At 41.3% G+C, this 17,537-nt stretch overlaps 1 protein-coding gene across 2 annotated transcripts in view; it reads left to right on the top strand.

Moving 5' to 3' along the window:
• Positions 1-15,932, top strand: part of CDH16 (cadherin 16) — a 168,770-nt gene extending 152,838 nt beyond the window's left edge. For both annotated transcript variants that reach the window (XM_033943230.1, XM_033943231.1), the window contains exons 17-18: positions 12,059-12,175; positions 13,072-15,932. In XM_033943230.1, the coding sequence (XP_033799121.1) occupies positions 12,059-12,175; positions 13,072-13,175 (221 nt within the window). In that variant the 3' untranslated portion in view covers positions 13,176-15,932. The remainder of the gene's footprint in view (positions 1-12,058; positions 12,176-13,071) is intronic.
• Positions 15,933-17,537: the final 1,605 nt, after the last annotated feature.

Below are 17,537 nucleotides of genomic sequence, written 5' to 3'. Positions count from 1 at the left end.
GAATTTGCCTCCGCCGGGTCAGACCAGAGGTCCATCCTGCCCAGCGGTTCGCTCCCGCGGCGGCCCTTCAGGTCTATCACCTGTGCTGTGGTCCCTGACTATTCCTATAACCTACCTCAACTCCTATCTGTACCCTATAAGGCTATATCTCGTATTATTGAGATTTTCAATTCTTAGCTGTCGGTTATATAATGCTCAATTGAAAATTAGAGAGATATTGATATTTAATTATAATATTCATTCACAAGTATGAACACACATTGAATTTTTGGAAAATTAAATCCATAAAAATCTTTTTAAAATATACAGGGGTTTTGGACCAGTGATGAAAACCAACCCCAATTGGTTAAGATCTTTAAGATTTTAGTTCAGGGGTTTTTTGAGGTCCTTTTTTCCTCTGTTTTATTTCACACTAGCTGATGCCCCGGCGTTGCACGGGTATTTAATTATAGCAATAACACTGTAAATGGATTCAAATAAAGATACTTTATACTGGTGAATGAAATTATTTTTTTACAGCTTTATAAAAAGTACAATATTCAAATTATAATGTGAAATATTTGACAAAATGAATACAATACAACTAACACAAAACTTGATTATAAACAACATTTTTAGTTTTACCTCCAGGAGCAAGAACATATAAATTCTTGTGTGAAGAGACCCCCAGAACATATCACCCCAGTTAGTGAGGGATCTGCATACCAAGTTTCGTTCAAATCGGTCAAGCCGTTTTACATTTACTGTGAGAATGGCAGCTGTTTACATTTTTTCCATTGACATGAATGGGTGAAATCTGATGTTCTGTTTGTAGCTCCGCCCACGTATGCAGGTGGGCTGCGAGACCCCCAGGACATATCACCCCAGGTAGTTGGAATTACTGTGAGAATGGCAGCTTTTTACATTTTTTCCATTGACATGAATGGGTGAAATCTGATTTTCAGTTTGTAGCTCCGCCCACGTGTGCAGGTGGGCAGCGAGACCCCCAGAACATATCACCCCAGGTAGTGAGGGATCTGCATACCAAGTTTCGGTCAAATCGGTCAAGCCGTTTTTGAATTACTGTGAGAATGGCAGCTCTTTACATTTTTTCCATTGACATGAATGGGTGAAATCTGATTTTCTGTTTGTAGCTCCGCCCACGTGTGCAGGTGGGCAGCGAGACCCCCAGAACATATCACCCCAGGTAGTGAGGGATCTGCATATCAAGTTTCGTTCAAATCGGTCCCACAGCTTTTTACATTTTTCCCATTGACTTGAATGGGTGAAATCAGATTTTCTGTTTGTAGCTCCGCCCATGTGTGCAGGTGGGCTGCGAGACCCCCAGAACATATCACCCCAGGTAGTGAGGGATCTGCATACCAAGTTTCGTTCAAATTGGTCCCACAGCTTTTTACATTTTTTCCATTGACTTGAATGGGTGAAATCTGATTTTCTGTTTGTAGCTCCGCCCACGTGTGCAGGTGGGCCGTGAGACCCCCAGAACATATCACCCCAGGTAGTGAGGGATCTGCATATCAAGTTTCGTTCAAATCGGTCCCACAGCTTTTTACATTTTTACCATTGACTTGAATGGGTGAAATCAGATTTTCTGTTTGTAGCTCCTCCCACGTGTGCAGGTGGGCCGCGAGACCCCCAGAACATATCACCCCAGGTAGTGAGGGACCTGCATACCAATTTGCGTTCAAATCGGTCCCACAGCTTTTTACATTTTTTCCATTGACTTGAATGGGTGAAATATGATTTTCTGTTTGTAGCTCCGCCCACGTGTGCAGGTGGGCCGCGAGACCCCCAGAACATATCACCCCAGGTAGTGAGGGATCTGCATACCAAGTTTCGTTCAAATCGGTCCCATAGCTTTTTACATTTTTTCCATTGACTTGAATGGGTGAAATCAGATTTTCTGTTTGTAGCTCCTCCCACGTGTGCAGGTGGGCCGCGAGACCCCCAGAACATATCACCCCAGGTAGTGAGGGATCTGCATACCAATTTGCGTTCAAATCGGTCCCACAGCATTTTACATTTTTTCCATTGACTTGAATGGGTGAAATATGATTTTCTGTTTGTAGCTCCGCCCACGTGTGCAGGTGGGCCGCGAGAGCCACAGAACATATCACTCCAGGTAGTGAGGGATCTGCATACCAAGTTTCGTTCAAATCGGTCCCATAGCTTTTTACATTTTTTCCATTGACATGAATGGGTGAAATCTGATTTTCTGTTTGTAGCTCCACCCACGTGTGCAGGTGGGCCGCGAGACCCCCAGAACATATCACCCCAGGTAGTGAGGGATCTGCATACCAAGTTTCGTTCAAATCGGTCAAGCCGTTTTTGAATTACTGTGAAAATGGCAGCTTTTTACATTTTTTCCATTGACATGAATGGGTGAAATCTGATTTTCTGTTTGTAGCTCCGTCCACGTGTGCAGGTGGGCCGCGAGACCCCCAGAACATATCACCCCAGGTAGTGAGGGATCTGCATACCAAGTTTCGTTCAAATCGGTCAAGCCGTTTTTGAATTACTGTGAGAAAGGCAGCTTTTTACATTTTTTCCATTGACATGAATGGGTGAAATCTGATTTTCTGTTTGTAGCTCCGCCCACGTGTGCAGGTGGGCCGCGAGACCCCCAGAACATATCACCCCAGGTAGTGAGGGATCTGCATACCAAGTTTCGTTCAAATCGGTCAAGCCGTTTTTGAATTACTGTGAGAATGGCAACTTTTTACATTTTTTCCATTGACATGAATGGGTGAAATCTGATTTTATGTTTGTAGCTCCGCCCACGTGTGCAGGTGGGCCGCGAGACCCCCAGAACATATCACCCCAGGTAGTGAGGGATCTGCATACCAAGTTTCGTTCAAATCGGTCAAGCCGTTTTTGCGTGATCGCAGCACATACACACACACATACATACACACATACATACCTCCGATTTTATATATATAGATTATATGAAAATATTGAGTGCTCCACTATATCTGTCATTCTCTTTCCCCTGGCATGTCCCCTCCACTGAAAAAATTAGAATATTGTTCAGTACATGGTTTGTATGCACAAATCTCAAACGTACCACAAGATGCCTCAGTGCATCCCACAGTAAACCATTTTAAGTTGCACTAAGTATGTGTTAGTACTATTTGGTCTTTTGCCAGGTACTTGTGACTTGGATTGGCCTCTGTGAAGATGGGATACTGGGCTAGAGAAAAAGAACTGATAGGAACGGGACAGAAAGGGGAAAGGATCAGAAAGATTCCTTCCTCTCCTCTCTCTGGTGTCCATCATCTCCATTCCACCTGCCCTATCCCCTCCCCCCCCCCCCCCTTATACACACACACACAACTTAGAATCTTCTTATTCCCTCACTTCCTTTTTTTCCCTTCTCGTCCTTCCCTGCCTGCTCCCATATGCAGCGGGTCTCCCCTTCTCTGATTAATGAACTACGAAAAGACTAAGGGCTCCTTTTACTAAGGTGCGCTAGCATTTTTAGCGTGCTAACCACGAGCTAAATGAAAAATACTAACGCAAGCTCTATGGAGGCGTTAGCGTTTAGCGTGTGATAAAACCACTAGCGCACCTTAGTAAAAAGAAGCCCTAAGATTATTTGGACACAAATCAAGGTTAGACAACTACCATTTTTTCATCATCCAAGGTCCCTTATTTCACATGCAGTATCTTCACTCTTTATCGAATGTGATGTATAATTGTCATAGAATTTCAGAACTTATCTAACTTTGCAACAGGTCTACCCCCAAGCTGCCACAGGAAACTGGGGGCTTTGACTACAGCTATACTGGATAGGTAACAGACAGAAAGATAGGAAGCAACAGTCACTATTTCTAAGCTCTTGCATGGCTGTATAGTAGCAAAGCACATACTGTAAGATTACAGACTCTTCAAAGAATCAAAGAACACTTGAATAAAAAAAAAAAAACACAACTTCTTTGCCCCATAATTTTCTACCTGACTCACTCAGCAAAATTCATTTCCCTCCCTACTGGAGCTCTATCTAATCATTCTGTGTTCCAGGAATGCTGCACAAGAAACAGACCTGAATAATAAGGAACAATAACCTAATTATTAATCACTCAAATATAACAAGTGGCAAACCTTATGGGGTATGCAAAATTGTACTCATCAGCTTGAAACCTGAGCAAGATTCATGTTCTGCTTTAGAAAGATACACAATTGGTGAAACTCGGGCACCTCGTCTAAAAGCTGCCGTTATACAACTTTAATTTTCTATTAAAATACAGCTCTCAAGATATTTTAGCAGCTAGAACAATTTTTTTTTTCTAGCACAGCATAAAAATCTCCAAAACTTCATTAGCATTTTATAAGGTCAACGAGCACTTAAAATTTTTAAGAGCCCAGTGCTGTGGGCATGTTAGACTTCATTAAACCTAGATAATGTTTTGATGTTTGCAACTCAAATTGCTATTCAGATTAGATTGTGTGCTTTTCATTTTTATTTGAAAATGAACCTCTGAGTGATTCTGTGACAGGTCATTAAAGGGGACATCCTAAGTTTAGAGCAAACACACTACAGAATAGGAACATGGAATAGTTATGCCTCATTAAAAAGCCTCCTTGTTCTCAGTTAGTGGACCGTGAAGAGTTGTTCCAGATGACATAGGCAGTGTCGACAGCGGGAGAGAAAAGGGAAGTGAGCATAGCATGATACGACCTAGGGCAGGAGTAGGCAATTCCAGTCCTCGAGAGCCAGAGCCAGGTCAGGTTTTCAGGATATCAACAATAAATATGCATGAGATAGATTTGCATCTCAAGGAGGCAGTGCATGCAAATCCATCTCATACATATTCATTGTGGATATCCTGAAAACCTGATCTGTCTCTGGCTCTCGAGGACCGGAATTGTCTATCCCTGGCCTAGGGCAGTATTTCCCAAGCCAGTCCTGGAGAACCACCAGCCAGTCAGGTTTCCAGGATAGCCCTAATGAATATTTGCATGCCTGTCACCTCCATTATATGCAAATCTCTCTCATGCATATTCAGATGCTTAAGTAGAAAAATTACAAATTTGAGTCACAGAGCCTGAAGCATGCTCTCCAGACCTTCACGCATCAATTGAAGAAGCAAAAATATCATTTTTATTACACTCAAAATGCCCAACCTGAGATAGTGCAAAGTAACAAAGACATATGTTGATTCACAATATTTACAGCTACACTTGGAGAGGAGGCAGTAACAGCCAGAAGGGGATTAGAGCTCCTGTAATTCTTAAGGTATTAATGTTCTATAATGATCCTGAATTCATTTTTGGCACAAAGAGTAATCCCTTGGCAGCTTAGCATTTTCTAATTATGTTCTAACCTTTTAGAGACCAAAGACCTGCTAATTGTTACCTGTGCAGCTCTTGTATGAAGGATTTTCAGTGTAAGGTCATGCTGACTGCTGCCATTTTTTCCTGCTGCTTTCTCTATTTATTCTGACCCCGTGAAAGAGGCCTTGGAAATATTCTAACAGCTAGCTTTTAGTATCCTAAATGCAAATGCCAATTTCATTCAAGCTGCCTGAAATGGATTTTGACTTTCTGGCTAACTCTCTACTGGAACGGTGAATGCATCCAACATCAATCTAATTTGCAATAATCTGGGATCTGAGATGCCGCTTTTGCCATTGAATTGTGCCTGCCAAGCATTTTGACCACTCCTCAGGCTTTTGTAGGGTACTTCTTATTTTGTCTATACTCTTAGACGTGTCTATTCTTTTGCGGGTCTTTGTGGCATTCACAGAAAGTGAGGACCTTTCTTCTAACCCCCTGCACTAGTCACCTTTCTTGGACCATTCAGGTCTTTATCTGTTGTCATTTACTATGTTACTTTATGGGTATATATTGAAGGAACTAAGGCAGACTTGCATGGTCTGAGTCCCATATATGGCTATTCAGTTGAGGATGGGCTGGGGAGGGCTTCGATGGCTGGGGATGGTTAAGATGGGCTGGCGTGAGCTTTGACGGAGATTCCAGTAGATAGAATCTAAGCACACTACTGGGTAGGGCTCTGGGTTTCTGGCCCAGAAATATCTAAGAAAAAGGACCATTTAAATTAAATGATTAATTAATGGAGCATGTATGGTTGGGCAGACTGGTTGGACCATTCGGGCCTTTATCTGCCGTCATTTAGTATGTTACTATATGGGTATATATCGAAGGAACTAAGAGTGAATACCATTTACCAGAACACTTTGTTGTCTATCTCTCAACCAGTGTCTAAAGCAGTCCAGCATCTTAAGACATAGAGGCCAGCTCTGTGGGTTTCAAGCATCCCTAATATTCAGTAAGCTCCTCTATTGTATCAAGAAAGGGGTAACTTGCGTTCAGTCATTTTGAAATATTGATACCTATGCTTTGGGACTCACCCCAACAACTGCTTGGTTGCCATGAGCTTCATATTAGTGCAGTATCAAACACAGAAATAGAGAAAATGATGGCAGATAAAGACCATACTTCGAACACTGTTTAATAAGGCTGAAATCGTTTTTTATATCAATCACTAGCACACAATTCATTCATGAAAAGCTTCATAAATAATTTTCCTAGTGCAGCTTGTTGGATCTTCAGATTGCCATGACAGAATATACCACTCTAAAATTCAGCTCAAATCATCATTGATCCATGGAGGGGCATAATCGAAAGGGACGTCTAAGTCCGTTTATGTCCATCTCGCAAGTCGTCCAAAGTAAAAAACAGCTTAAGACAGATTTTCAAAAGATACATCCAACTTTTTTTTCGTTTCAAAAATTGCCTAATTATACGTCCTGCTGATCTGATCGTCCAAGCCACTAAATCGTCTATCTTTATACCACATTTCCGTCCAACTTTCCGTCCAAATCCAAAACGCTTAGAACAAGCCCTGTTGGACGTGGGAGGGGTCTGCAAAGTGATGGACTGAATACCCAGACATGCCACCTAAATAGTGGGGTACCTTACAGGGCACTGCTGTGAACTTCACTAAAAGGGTGCCATGTTGTCTCCTCCCTACAGCTCCCTTATAGGTCACGGTGAGCCCCCCAAACCACCTCCAGAATCCCCATGACCCACTTATCTACCACCCCAATAGCCCTTATGGCTGCAGGAGCCACTTATATGCCAGTACAAAAGGGTTTTGGGGGTGTATAGGGCAGTGTACATGTTTCAGTATCAATGCAGTGATTACAGGGGCTTCTGGACATGGGTCCTCCTCTCTATGGGTCCCTAACCCACCTCCAAGACAACTTAAGCTGTCTCTGGGCTGGACGACTAGACTTTCCTATGCCAAGCGGCCAGGTGATGATGGTCTGGAGGCTGAAATTTAAAGTTGTGAATAAAATTTTTATGGGGGTGGGGGGGTTGGTGATCACTGGGCTAGTGTGTGGGGGTCTGTGTTATGTGTTTTCAGTGCTTATCTGGTGAGTTTAGGTGGGTTTTTGTGACTTAGACCATGTTTTACATGGTCTAAGTCACAACGTCCAAGTTCCGTCTAGGCTCTGTTGTTAAACTTTCGGTTATACATGCTGTACAACTAAGTCTAAGCCGGCCCACGTCCCGCCCAACTCCCACCCTCGACACGCCTCCCGAAATGCCCCGTTTAGCTTTGGTCGTTCGGCGGCACTGTGAAGGCCTAAGTCATTTTAAAATACGTCCAAAACCCAGTTTTATTATTGGCACTTGGACATTTATGAGAAGTGCCGATTAGGCCGGTTTTTGGACGTTTTCTCTTTCGATTATAAGCCCCTTAGTATTTTTATTCTTATTTTAATAAAGCAATTTGTATATTTTTTTCTTATATTTTACTTCTTTCATTTTGTCTCATAAATTCTTCTGTGAAAAGGTCTAAATTAAAAGTAGTACTTATCTTGAAGCAGTCTTTATTCACAACAGCACCTCTCCCGACATAAATTCATGTTTCATACACTTCGTCAGGGTCAAAGTAATCATTTCATAGCAAACTTGCAATCATTTTCAGAGTATTTCAAAATGGCCACGCTGCTCCTTGTGACCCTGGGCAAGTCACTTAATCCCCCCATTGCCCCAGGTACATTAGATAGACTGTGAGTCCACCGGGACAGACAGAGAAAAATGCCGAGTAACTGAATAAACTAATGTAAACCGTTCTGAGCTACCTTGAGAGAGCAGTATAGAAAATTGAATAAATAAATAGTATGAAAAGTTTCAGCCTTTGATAACCAGAGCTGGTATTGTGACATCATAATGCCTCATTCCACCAATGCCTAAGAGCCAACCTCATCAGTGATGTCACAATGGCATGATTGTCATATACTTGGCTCACTTTTACCACATTTCAATTTCTAGCATGGTGCAGTGGTTAAAGCTACAGCCTCAACACCCTGAGATTGTGGGTTCAAACCCACGCTGCTCCTTGTGACCTGGGTAAGTCGCTTAATCCCCCCATTTCCCCAGGTACATTGGATAGATAGAGACCACCAGAAAAGACAGGAAAAAATGCTTGAGTGCCTGAATAAATTCACTCCCACAAATTAAAACTATCCTTCCCCTCGCTAAAAGGCATTTCCCACACAGGAAAGCTAGGGACCTCCCTCCACTTCAAAATCACTGAGCTCTGGAACAACCTTACCTCCCCTCTTCGGAACTTGAGCTCTCTCCAAGTTTTCCGCAAACATCTGAAAACCTGGCTTTTCTCAAAAAATGTAAGTCTCCCTCCAACTTAGGAATCAAGGAAACTCTTATATCTTGGAATCCCAAGTCCTCTAAATTTTCTTCACACTTCTACCTCTAACCCTCTGTTGTAGTTCCTTCCTATTTCTCCTACTGTAAACCGCGTCGAGCTCTACGAACGTGGAGATGATGCGGTATACAAACCTAAGGATTAGATTAGAAAATTGAATAAATAAGTAAAGTCTAAGTAGAAATTTATCTAAATTATCTTTTTTCTCCTTCACCCATCCTCTGATCCTCTCAAAGTTTAGGTTACAGATGACCACACATTCCCCAAAGCAACTGCACCCATTTTCACTGTGATGCAACCTTGCTACCAGCACAATACCACCACCACCATCAGATCCTCATCACAGGCCCAGGGAGGCTCCATATACAAACCTGAACTTCTTTGGGGCATAACATCCTCCAGTAATACTCCCTTCCCCCAACCTACTCCCAAAGCAGGTCCTTTTATACCGAGTGGCTCAGGCACTGCTCCATTTCCTAGTGTGAGATATTACAACTTTATCCAACAAAATTTCCATTTGTCCTTGGTCCACTCTACCCTCATTCACAGTGCCTTCCTAAACAACACTTGCCCACCTCACCAGCCCAATGCACACTCTGGCTCCACCATGCAATTTAAAGCTGCAGGTAACAGCTTCTCTCCCAGAGTTCCTTGTACCACTTCTTCACCAGTCACCCACCACTACAAGTATCTAGAGCTAGCCCCAGTCCTTGCTGCAGGCCAGCAGACAATCTGGCCAAGTTGCCTCAAACTTTCTTTAGATTATGCCTGAATCTGCCCACTTTCACCATTATCCTGTGACCCTTCATTCCAGATCATCCTTTTAATTGAAGGAGACTCACCACCTGTGTTTTTATGCCACAGAGGAATTTAAATGTTTCTATCATATCTTCCCCTCCCACATTTCTCCCAAAGTATACATAATGAGATTTTTTTAAGTCTGTCACCTATGCTTTATGACAAAGATCTATATCTACGTAATCTTTTAGATGCACGTTTTCATGATTGCTTAATTCTCCATCAGTCAAAAGGGACCTGATATAAATGACTTCAAATGTTCCTTTCCTTTCTAAGCTATTAAACTATGGAATCGTTTTCTTAAGTGAATAAAACATCCTCCATTGCCCCAGGTACATTAGATAGACTGTGAGCCCACCGGGATAGATGGGAATAATTGTAAACATAACAGTTTACATTATTCTGAGTTCCTCTGGGAGAACAGTATAGAAAATTGAATGAATAAATAAATAAATAAAAGTCTATATGGAACTGCTGTTAAAGAATACTAGTGAAATTCTGTACAGAACTGTTATAATAGAATACTAGCTAGTGTAAGTACTTGTCCCTAACTGTTGCCTAACTCGTGCCTATGTGTAACGCTTAGTGTAGAATACTAGAATAATTCTGTACTGTGAGCACATAATTCAGAGGCACACATCTGACCAGACCAGGCTCCTCCAGCATCCACAACCTCTATAAGGGCTAGATTCACAAAGCAAACCGATCGGTTTGCGACCCCTTTACTATCAAATTTCCATCCGGTTTGATTCACTTACCTCTTCTGCGATCCGCTTCAAATCCATGCATGCAAATGAGGTGAAACGCAGGCAAATTAGACAGCGACCCAATTCACTACACAAAATTTCGGATCCAACTGGGCTGGCCGCTCAACCCAAGAAGCGACTGCTGGAGACCAGTCAAAACGTCTTTCCGACTCTCCAGCTCCATTGAAGCCCTGCTCTGCCCCGTGTCTCCTGCCTGCTCGCCCCGATCTTCCAGCCCTGCTTTCTGCCCTGAGCTCCTACTCTCTGCCGCCTTCCCTGCTAAGCTTCCAAGGGATTACACTTTGTGCCAAAAATGAATTCAGGAGCTCTAATCCCCTTCTGGTAAGGACTGGAGAAGCTGTTGGGACCTAAAGACAGTTTTGGGGCTCTTTTGAGCCTTGGAGAGGAGAACATCTTCAGAGAGTGAGACACTGCTGTTTCCAAAGAGCGATTCTTGAAGAGGACTGTTCTGGAGGAGAGATGTATTCTGAGGGTGGAGGATGGTGATTCTGGCAGTAAGGACCTAAATGACAACATCTGGAGTGCTGATGACCTCACTACAATGTAAATCTTGATCATTTGATCAGCCTCATGATAACAGCTAAGGTGCATTGAACCAGTACTGGGAGCTGGTGTCTAATAAATGCTGTGAATAGGCTAGAATAGGATAGAAAGACCACTGACCATTTTAGTAGCTACCCTCTGAATCGACTCCATCCTGTTTATATCTTTTTGAAGGTGTGATCTGCAGAAATATGCACAGTACTCTAAATTAAGTATGAGCAGAGACCTCTACAGAGGCAATATTATTCATTTTACACTATCCTGGATATTATACCATTTGGCCTGTATTTATATTTGAGGGTAAACTAAGAGCATCCTCTATTAAACTGCGCTAGCAGTTTCTAGCATGGGGAGCCGCGCTTAATGGCCCACTCTGCTCCCGACGCTCATAGAGTTCCTATGAGTTCCTATGAGCGTTAGGAGCAGTGCGGGCCATTCAGCGTGGCTCTCTGTGCTAAAAACTGCTAGCGCAGTTTAACAGAAGAGGGGGGTAAGTCAGAAAAGTATGAAGGGATTTCTCTCTGTTTCTTTGCACTATTTTAAAACTGTGCATCTTTCACCACCACCACCCCCCCAAAAAAAAAATTTTTTTTTTAATTGCTTCGATTTTCATGAAAGGGAAAAAAAAATCCTAGAAAATTTTTTGCAAATAGAGATTTCCCTCTAGAGTAATGTGGTAAAGATTGGACAAAAGTTCCATCATGCGTCACACAAAATACTTTGCATATGCGATTATTCATTTATGTATTTACCCCCTTCCTTTACAAAGCTGTGCTAGCGTTTTTAGTACCGGCTGCCGCAGAAACAGCTCCGCGGCTTGTAAAGGAGGTTTTTATTTATTTATTTTTGCTGTAGAATTTTCTTGATTCAGCTTTTCTGATTTACGCTGAAAAAAAAAAGAACTATTCTCACACGAATCATACTTTGCTTATTTTTTTTGCTAACATCATCTTTTCAAGTGCCTTGTGTTTTGCTTGTCTTTGAGGGATTTGGGATTTAATTTACATCTTTTACAGTGTGTGCTAAATGTGAGTGAAATCCAGGTACTGTAGGTATTCCCTGTCCCTGGAAGACTTACAACTTAACTTTGTACCTGAGGCAACAGAGGGTGAAGTGACCTTCCCAAGATCACAAAGATTTGTCAATACGATTTGAACTCTGGCTTCCCTGATTCTCAGCCTTCTTTGCTATACGTAAGGCTACTGAGTGGACAAGTGAATATTAAATCTTTCTTTCCCTTCTGATCCAGTAACTATCTGTAAGTGCATTGCTACAAGCCACTGCTTCCGAGAAGTCAGGAGGATGCCAGAAATGCCCACAGTCTTTTCAGCAGTCAGCGTCATTGTTGGCACCCTGGGAGCTATTGGTAAGTACATGAAAAAGGGAAAGGAAAGATACCATTCCCAGATTTTGTAGCATTGTAACTATAACAGTAACGTGATAATGGCATGTGGCATGCCTGGTTTCTAACTTCCCGTGTCTGACAGAACATCTGGAAGGTAGATGGTTGCCTCCATAATACAGCAGAAAACAATCTATGTCTGACCTAGTGCTCAAAAAGCAAATAATAATAGATAAAAATACCCCACTCTTCGGTTGCGATGTCCCAAGGCTGGTTAGTTTAATAACTTATGTTTCAAGAGTTAATGGGGTTAAAAAAAAGCCTCAGAATCTGGAGCCATTTACCCAGTCTGGGTTCAAAACGAGATCGCTCACTTTGCTCCTAATAAAGTTATAGGCAAAAAAAACCCCTTATCTTTTTCTCTTTTTATGTTCTTATTTTTTTCTCTTTTTATACTCTTTCTAAGTTTAATAACATAACACTTTTGTACCAATCCCAAATCCCCTCATCCCAGAATAGATAAATGGCTCCAGATTCTGAGGCTCTTTTCACCCCATTAACTCTTGAAATATACGTTATTAAACTAATCAGCCTTGGGACATCGCAACTGAATAGTGGGGTATTTATATCTATTATTATTTGTCTCCATAATATAACATTCAGGTATCAAGCCTACAGGGTCTTTATGTTTAAAAAGGCCCATTCTATGTGATCCACGCCTAGGAAGTGATGTCAAAGGGAGCCAACACCGACTTGGGCAACATGTTGTTCACGCTGGAGACGTTTAAAAGGTACAGGGAAAGGAATGAAGTGTGCGCAGCAGGGGGGCGGGACAGGGAGTATTTAAGAGGCCAGACAAAACTCCTATCAACATATGTTTTGTTTTTTTAAACTAACCCATGCTTCTTTTTTGTGACTAGGTTTCTTCTTGCTTATAATTTTTGTACGACTCTTTCTCCTGCAAAGCAGCAAAAAGAAGACAACAAAAACATCAGACACCATTCCTTTGCAAGCTCCAGTGTAAAATAAATAAGCATGAAACTGTTGGTTTTCCAGATATCACTTGCATAACAAAATCTTTTTACTGTCTCTTATATTTAATACAATTATGGCCTAGAATGATAGACTGTGTTGCTTTCCAAGATGTCCTCCTTTTAGTGTTCACAGTGCATTGACTGTTAAGGAGGGACTAATCTGTATCAGCTTCATTTTTTATGCCTAGCAATGTCTTCCTACTTCTTTGGGCTTCAGGTTCTACTGGACTATGGGACTGTGAACCTTCATTTACTTGGGTTTTCCCCATATTAAATTCTGGTTCCAGAAGGTCTGGTGCCCAACCTCACAACTGAGATCTGTCCCTGCAATAACAGAGCTGAGTGACTTGAAGGGGACGTAGTCTCAGGAAATTTGAAATAAGGACTCATGTTCCCAGAACCCAAACCCAGGTTCCAATAGAGCCAGCCCGAAGTCCAAGGAACAGGAAAAAACAGCAAAGCTCACCCCCCCCCCCAACACACACAAAAAATATATAGAGAAAGAGTATAAATAAATATATATATATGTATCACAAAATTTGATATTCAGTCCACTCTAGTTAACTTTAGCTGAATAGTCAGTCTTAGATACTTAGGGCTGGATTCTGTAATGGCCACCTAAAAAAGGTGCCTAAAGTTAGGTGCCCGTTACAGAATTGTGCTTAGCGGCGCCTAACTTCAAACTTAGGCACCTGTAATATAGGCTAGGGTTTTAAAGGCCTCCATTATAGGTGACTAAGTCTCTCTCCCCTTCTAAACACATCTACTTTGGTGTTAGGTGCTTATCTTTTGTAGAATAGCACCTAAGAGAATAGGCACCTATCTCCTCATAACTGAAGCTAATTTACTATTTAAGCTAGGCATCTAACATTAGGTATCTATTTATTTAGGTCCCTATCTTTAGGCGCCTTAATGTCCAATTAATCTTAGGCCTGAAGTCTGGTTGACCAGCGTTGCCTTGGTAGCTTTGACTAACCCTTGCAGTATAGGAGTGCATACTGGCTAAAGTTGAACGGTGCCTCTGTTCCACCTCATTTTGTTTAAGTGAAGGTTTATCTGAATAATTCCAAACAAATCCTTTCCACGTTGATTCCTAACCGGTTGGATTACCACAGGTTTGACACTTGTGAGCATAAAAAGATCATAAGCACCAGGAATTAAGGCCACATTTCAAATTACTTACTCCTCTCTCTAAGGCATTCATAATTCAAACTTCTTAAAGTAGCAAAACAAAAATGATCTAAAGGGCTGAAGCCTTGACAAGTGACATTACTACTCACAGGTTTTAGATGTACTGTACACTAATTCAATGCCGTCTACTGTCTGTTACCTACAAAAATTTATTTTAACCATTCATTTTTAGCATTGTAAACCGGCCAGGTGCACGTCGATGGTCGGTATATTAAAATTAATTAAACTTAAACTTGTATCTAGAATGTGCTCAAATAACCCCAAATTCTGTATATGGTGCATTATGTTGTACGTGCAAATTGGTGCGCACAACTGATATGCATCCACAACTTAATTAATAAGCCTAATCAGATCCAATAATTGGCAACTAACACCTCATAACTGATGCTAATTGGCAATGATTAGAAGTTATATGCACAACTTAGAAAACGCAAGTCTATGAAAGGTACACGCCAGTTCTAGTACTCTAATCTGAAAAGGGGGCTTGGCTAGGGGAGGAGCATGGGTGGATTGTGGGTATTCTTAAAAGTTAGAAGCACCGTTATAAAATATGCCCGAATGCCCTGATTCTATAAAGTCCACCTAAAGTTAGGCACGGATAGAGCTAACAGCAACTGATTCACAAAGAGGCGCTTAACTTGAAAACACACCTAGATCCACTCCTAACTATGCCCACTTTTAATGTTGGTGCTTTGGGCTAGGCGCCTACTTTTTTACAATCAAGTTTTTCAAGTTAGACGCCTAAAGCCTATTATAAGGTGTTGCGTGCCAATATCGGCTCCAATTAAGCCTATTTATCAATTTTTTAGGTGCCGATATTGGCGGACTTTATAGAATCAGGACCAATATATGCACAAGTTAGGCACAGGTAAGTGGGCCTGGTTTTACTAGGCCTAAATGAATTAATGGTCATTTAAAGAATAGAAATTTTCCTATGATGCCTATTATGAAAAATAAGAGTGGTGATCCATCAGACAGTACCTCAAAGTACAGATCTGTTGCTTCCATTGCCCTTGTAACTAAAATTGTAGAAGGCTGGGTAATGCAACAATTAGAATCTTATTTAGATAAATTTGATATATTACACACTTCCCAATCAGGTTTTAGGGAGACACAAATCCCCAAATTCTATAAAGTAGGTGCCTAGCTTTAGGGAGACTTTATCGAATTTGGGGATTTGAGTCTATGAGGAAAAATATTTAGTACATATAGAAAAACAGAAAAAAGTTTAGTACATTTGATCCTATGTTAGCCAGACATCCTAGTCCCTCTTACTGAGAGATGCCAAACTGCCAATTGGCTGCTTTTCTGGTGATTGCGGTTAAGACATGGCCTGCAGCAGAGCTACCCTGCAAGTTTAAATGGCATGTCATGTAGAATATAATCTTTTTCTATAAACTAATAAAACCTAGGAGACAGTTGACTAGCTTTTTGGGGGTACTTTGGCTGCTGATAATGTACCAAAGCTGAATAAACTTTGTGTGTGAAAAGTCTAGAATCTGTTGTACTGAAACAATCAACTCATGAAACTCATAATTAAAGAAAAACCTACAGACCTTCTTTGTAGTAACTTTATTTATCAAACACAGAGGAGCATATAAACATATGAAAGGTTAACACTTTTTAATATCCTGGATATTTTGGGCCTGAATCCATAAATGGCATCTGACTCCTAGGTGACGTTCAGAATGGTTGTCCGTCATCCGTTAGGCACCATTTATAGAATTTCACCTAGCAGTGCCTAAGCATTCTTAGGAGCCGGAAAGCATTAAAACCTTAGGCGCAGTACCTTATAGGCCAGGGTTTTCTTGGTCTTAATGTTCAAGTTCAAGTGCCTAAATGAAACCATGTCCAAAATCTGCCCCAAATCTGCCCTCAATCATACCCACTTGCTGGTAGGCGCCTCAGAGTAGACATCTATTGCAAAATAAGTGCCTACCGTGTTAGGCACCTAGGCCCAGGTTCTATAAATGGCACCATTAGTTAAGTGGGAGTCGTTGTGCCACAGGATCCTGCTGGGGCTATGGTGGAGCTTTTGGGCTCCTCCACCCCCACCTCCACCAAAAACAAAAAAGTGTTCCGTTGCCTATGGCAACTGTAATCTCTTAAGTGTGTTACTCAGGTAAGAACATAATAATAGCCTTACTGGGTCACACCAAGGTCCATCTAGCCCAGTATCCCGTCTTCACGGAGGCCAATCCAAGTCACAAGTACCTGGCAAAAAACCAAATAGGTGTCTCAATTATGGAATTTGCTACTGTTTGACAATCCAAAATAAAGGGAGTTTTTAAAATATATCCTTGAAATATTGTAGAATCAATATTGGTATTCATGTTTAATGTTTAATACCCCTGATGAACAAGAAGGTCAAGATGGTTTACATAATTAGTAGTATGTGTAAGCTTGAAATCTTTTGTTGGCCCTCAGACCTTTCTTGAATTCACACATACAAATTTAACCTCAGGAAAAAAAGATGAGGCATGCCAGAAATTTACGTATGTAACTTGAATTTTCAAAAATTTACTCACCTACTGTACCTGAATATAATTTGTCTGAGATACCACTGAAAGGTGTGAGCTAAATCCAAATGAATAGGTACCATAACTAAAGCATGCCGGACAAAAATGTGCGCCGACAATCCCGCACAGGACTTATGCGCGAGTCTTTAAAACAGTTCCTGTTAGTGGGGTTTGGGGGGAGCCCCCCCCCCCAGTAAACTCACAAATGTTCGTGCTTCCGTTGAGGAGGGGTGGGGGAAACCGCACATCCCATTACAGTGAAAACTGCCATTTTTCTTCATTTTTGGGGTATTTGACACTTTTCAGTAATGTAATGTAATGTAATTTATTTCTTATATACCGCTACATCCGTTAGGTTCTAAGCGGTTTACAGAAAATATACATTAAGATTAGAAATAAGAAAGGTACTTGAAAAATTCCCTTACTGTCCCGAAGGCTCACAATCTAACTAAAGTACCTGGAGGGTAATAGAGAAGTGAAAAGTAGAGTTAGAGGAAAAATAAAAATAAAATAAACATTTTAACAAGACAGCATTGATCTAAATACTTTGGAAGGTAGAAGAGAGGAGAGAAAGGAATAGAAGCAGAAGGGGGAGCCGTTGAACAGTAGAATTCTGGAGAAATTTAAATGATAGAAATAGAA

The sequence above is a fragment of the Geotrypetes seraphini genome, chromosome 4 (assembly GCF_902459505.1).
Source record: "Geotrypetes seraphini chromosome 4, aGeoSer1.1, whole genome shotgun sequence".
In the NCBI taxonomy this organism is placed as follows: Eukaryota; Metazoa; Chordata; class Amphibia; order Gymnophiona; family Dermophiidae; genus Geotrypetes; species Geotrypetes seraphini.
The sequence above is the reverse complement of the archived record's forward strand: the minus strand, read 5'-3'. Positions and strand labels throughout refer to the sequence as shown.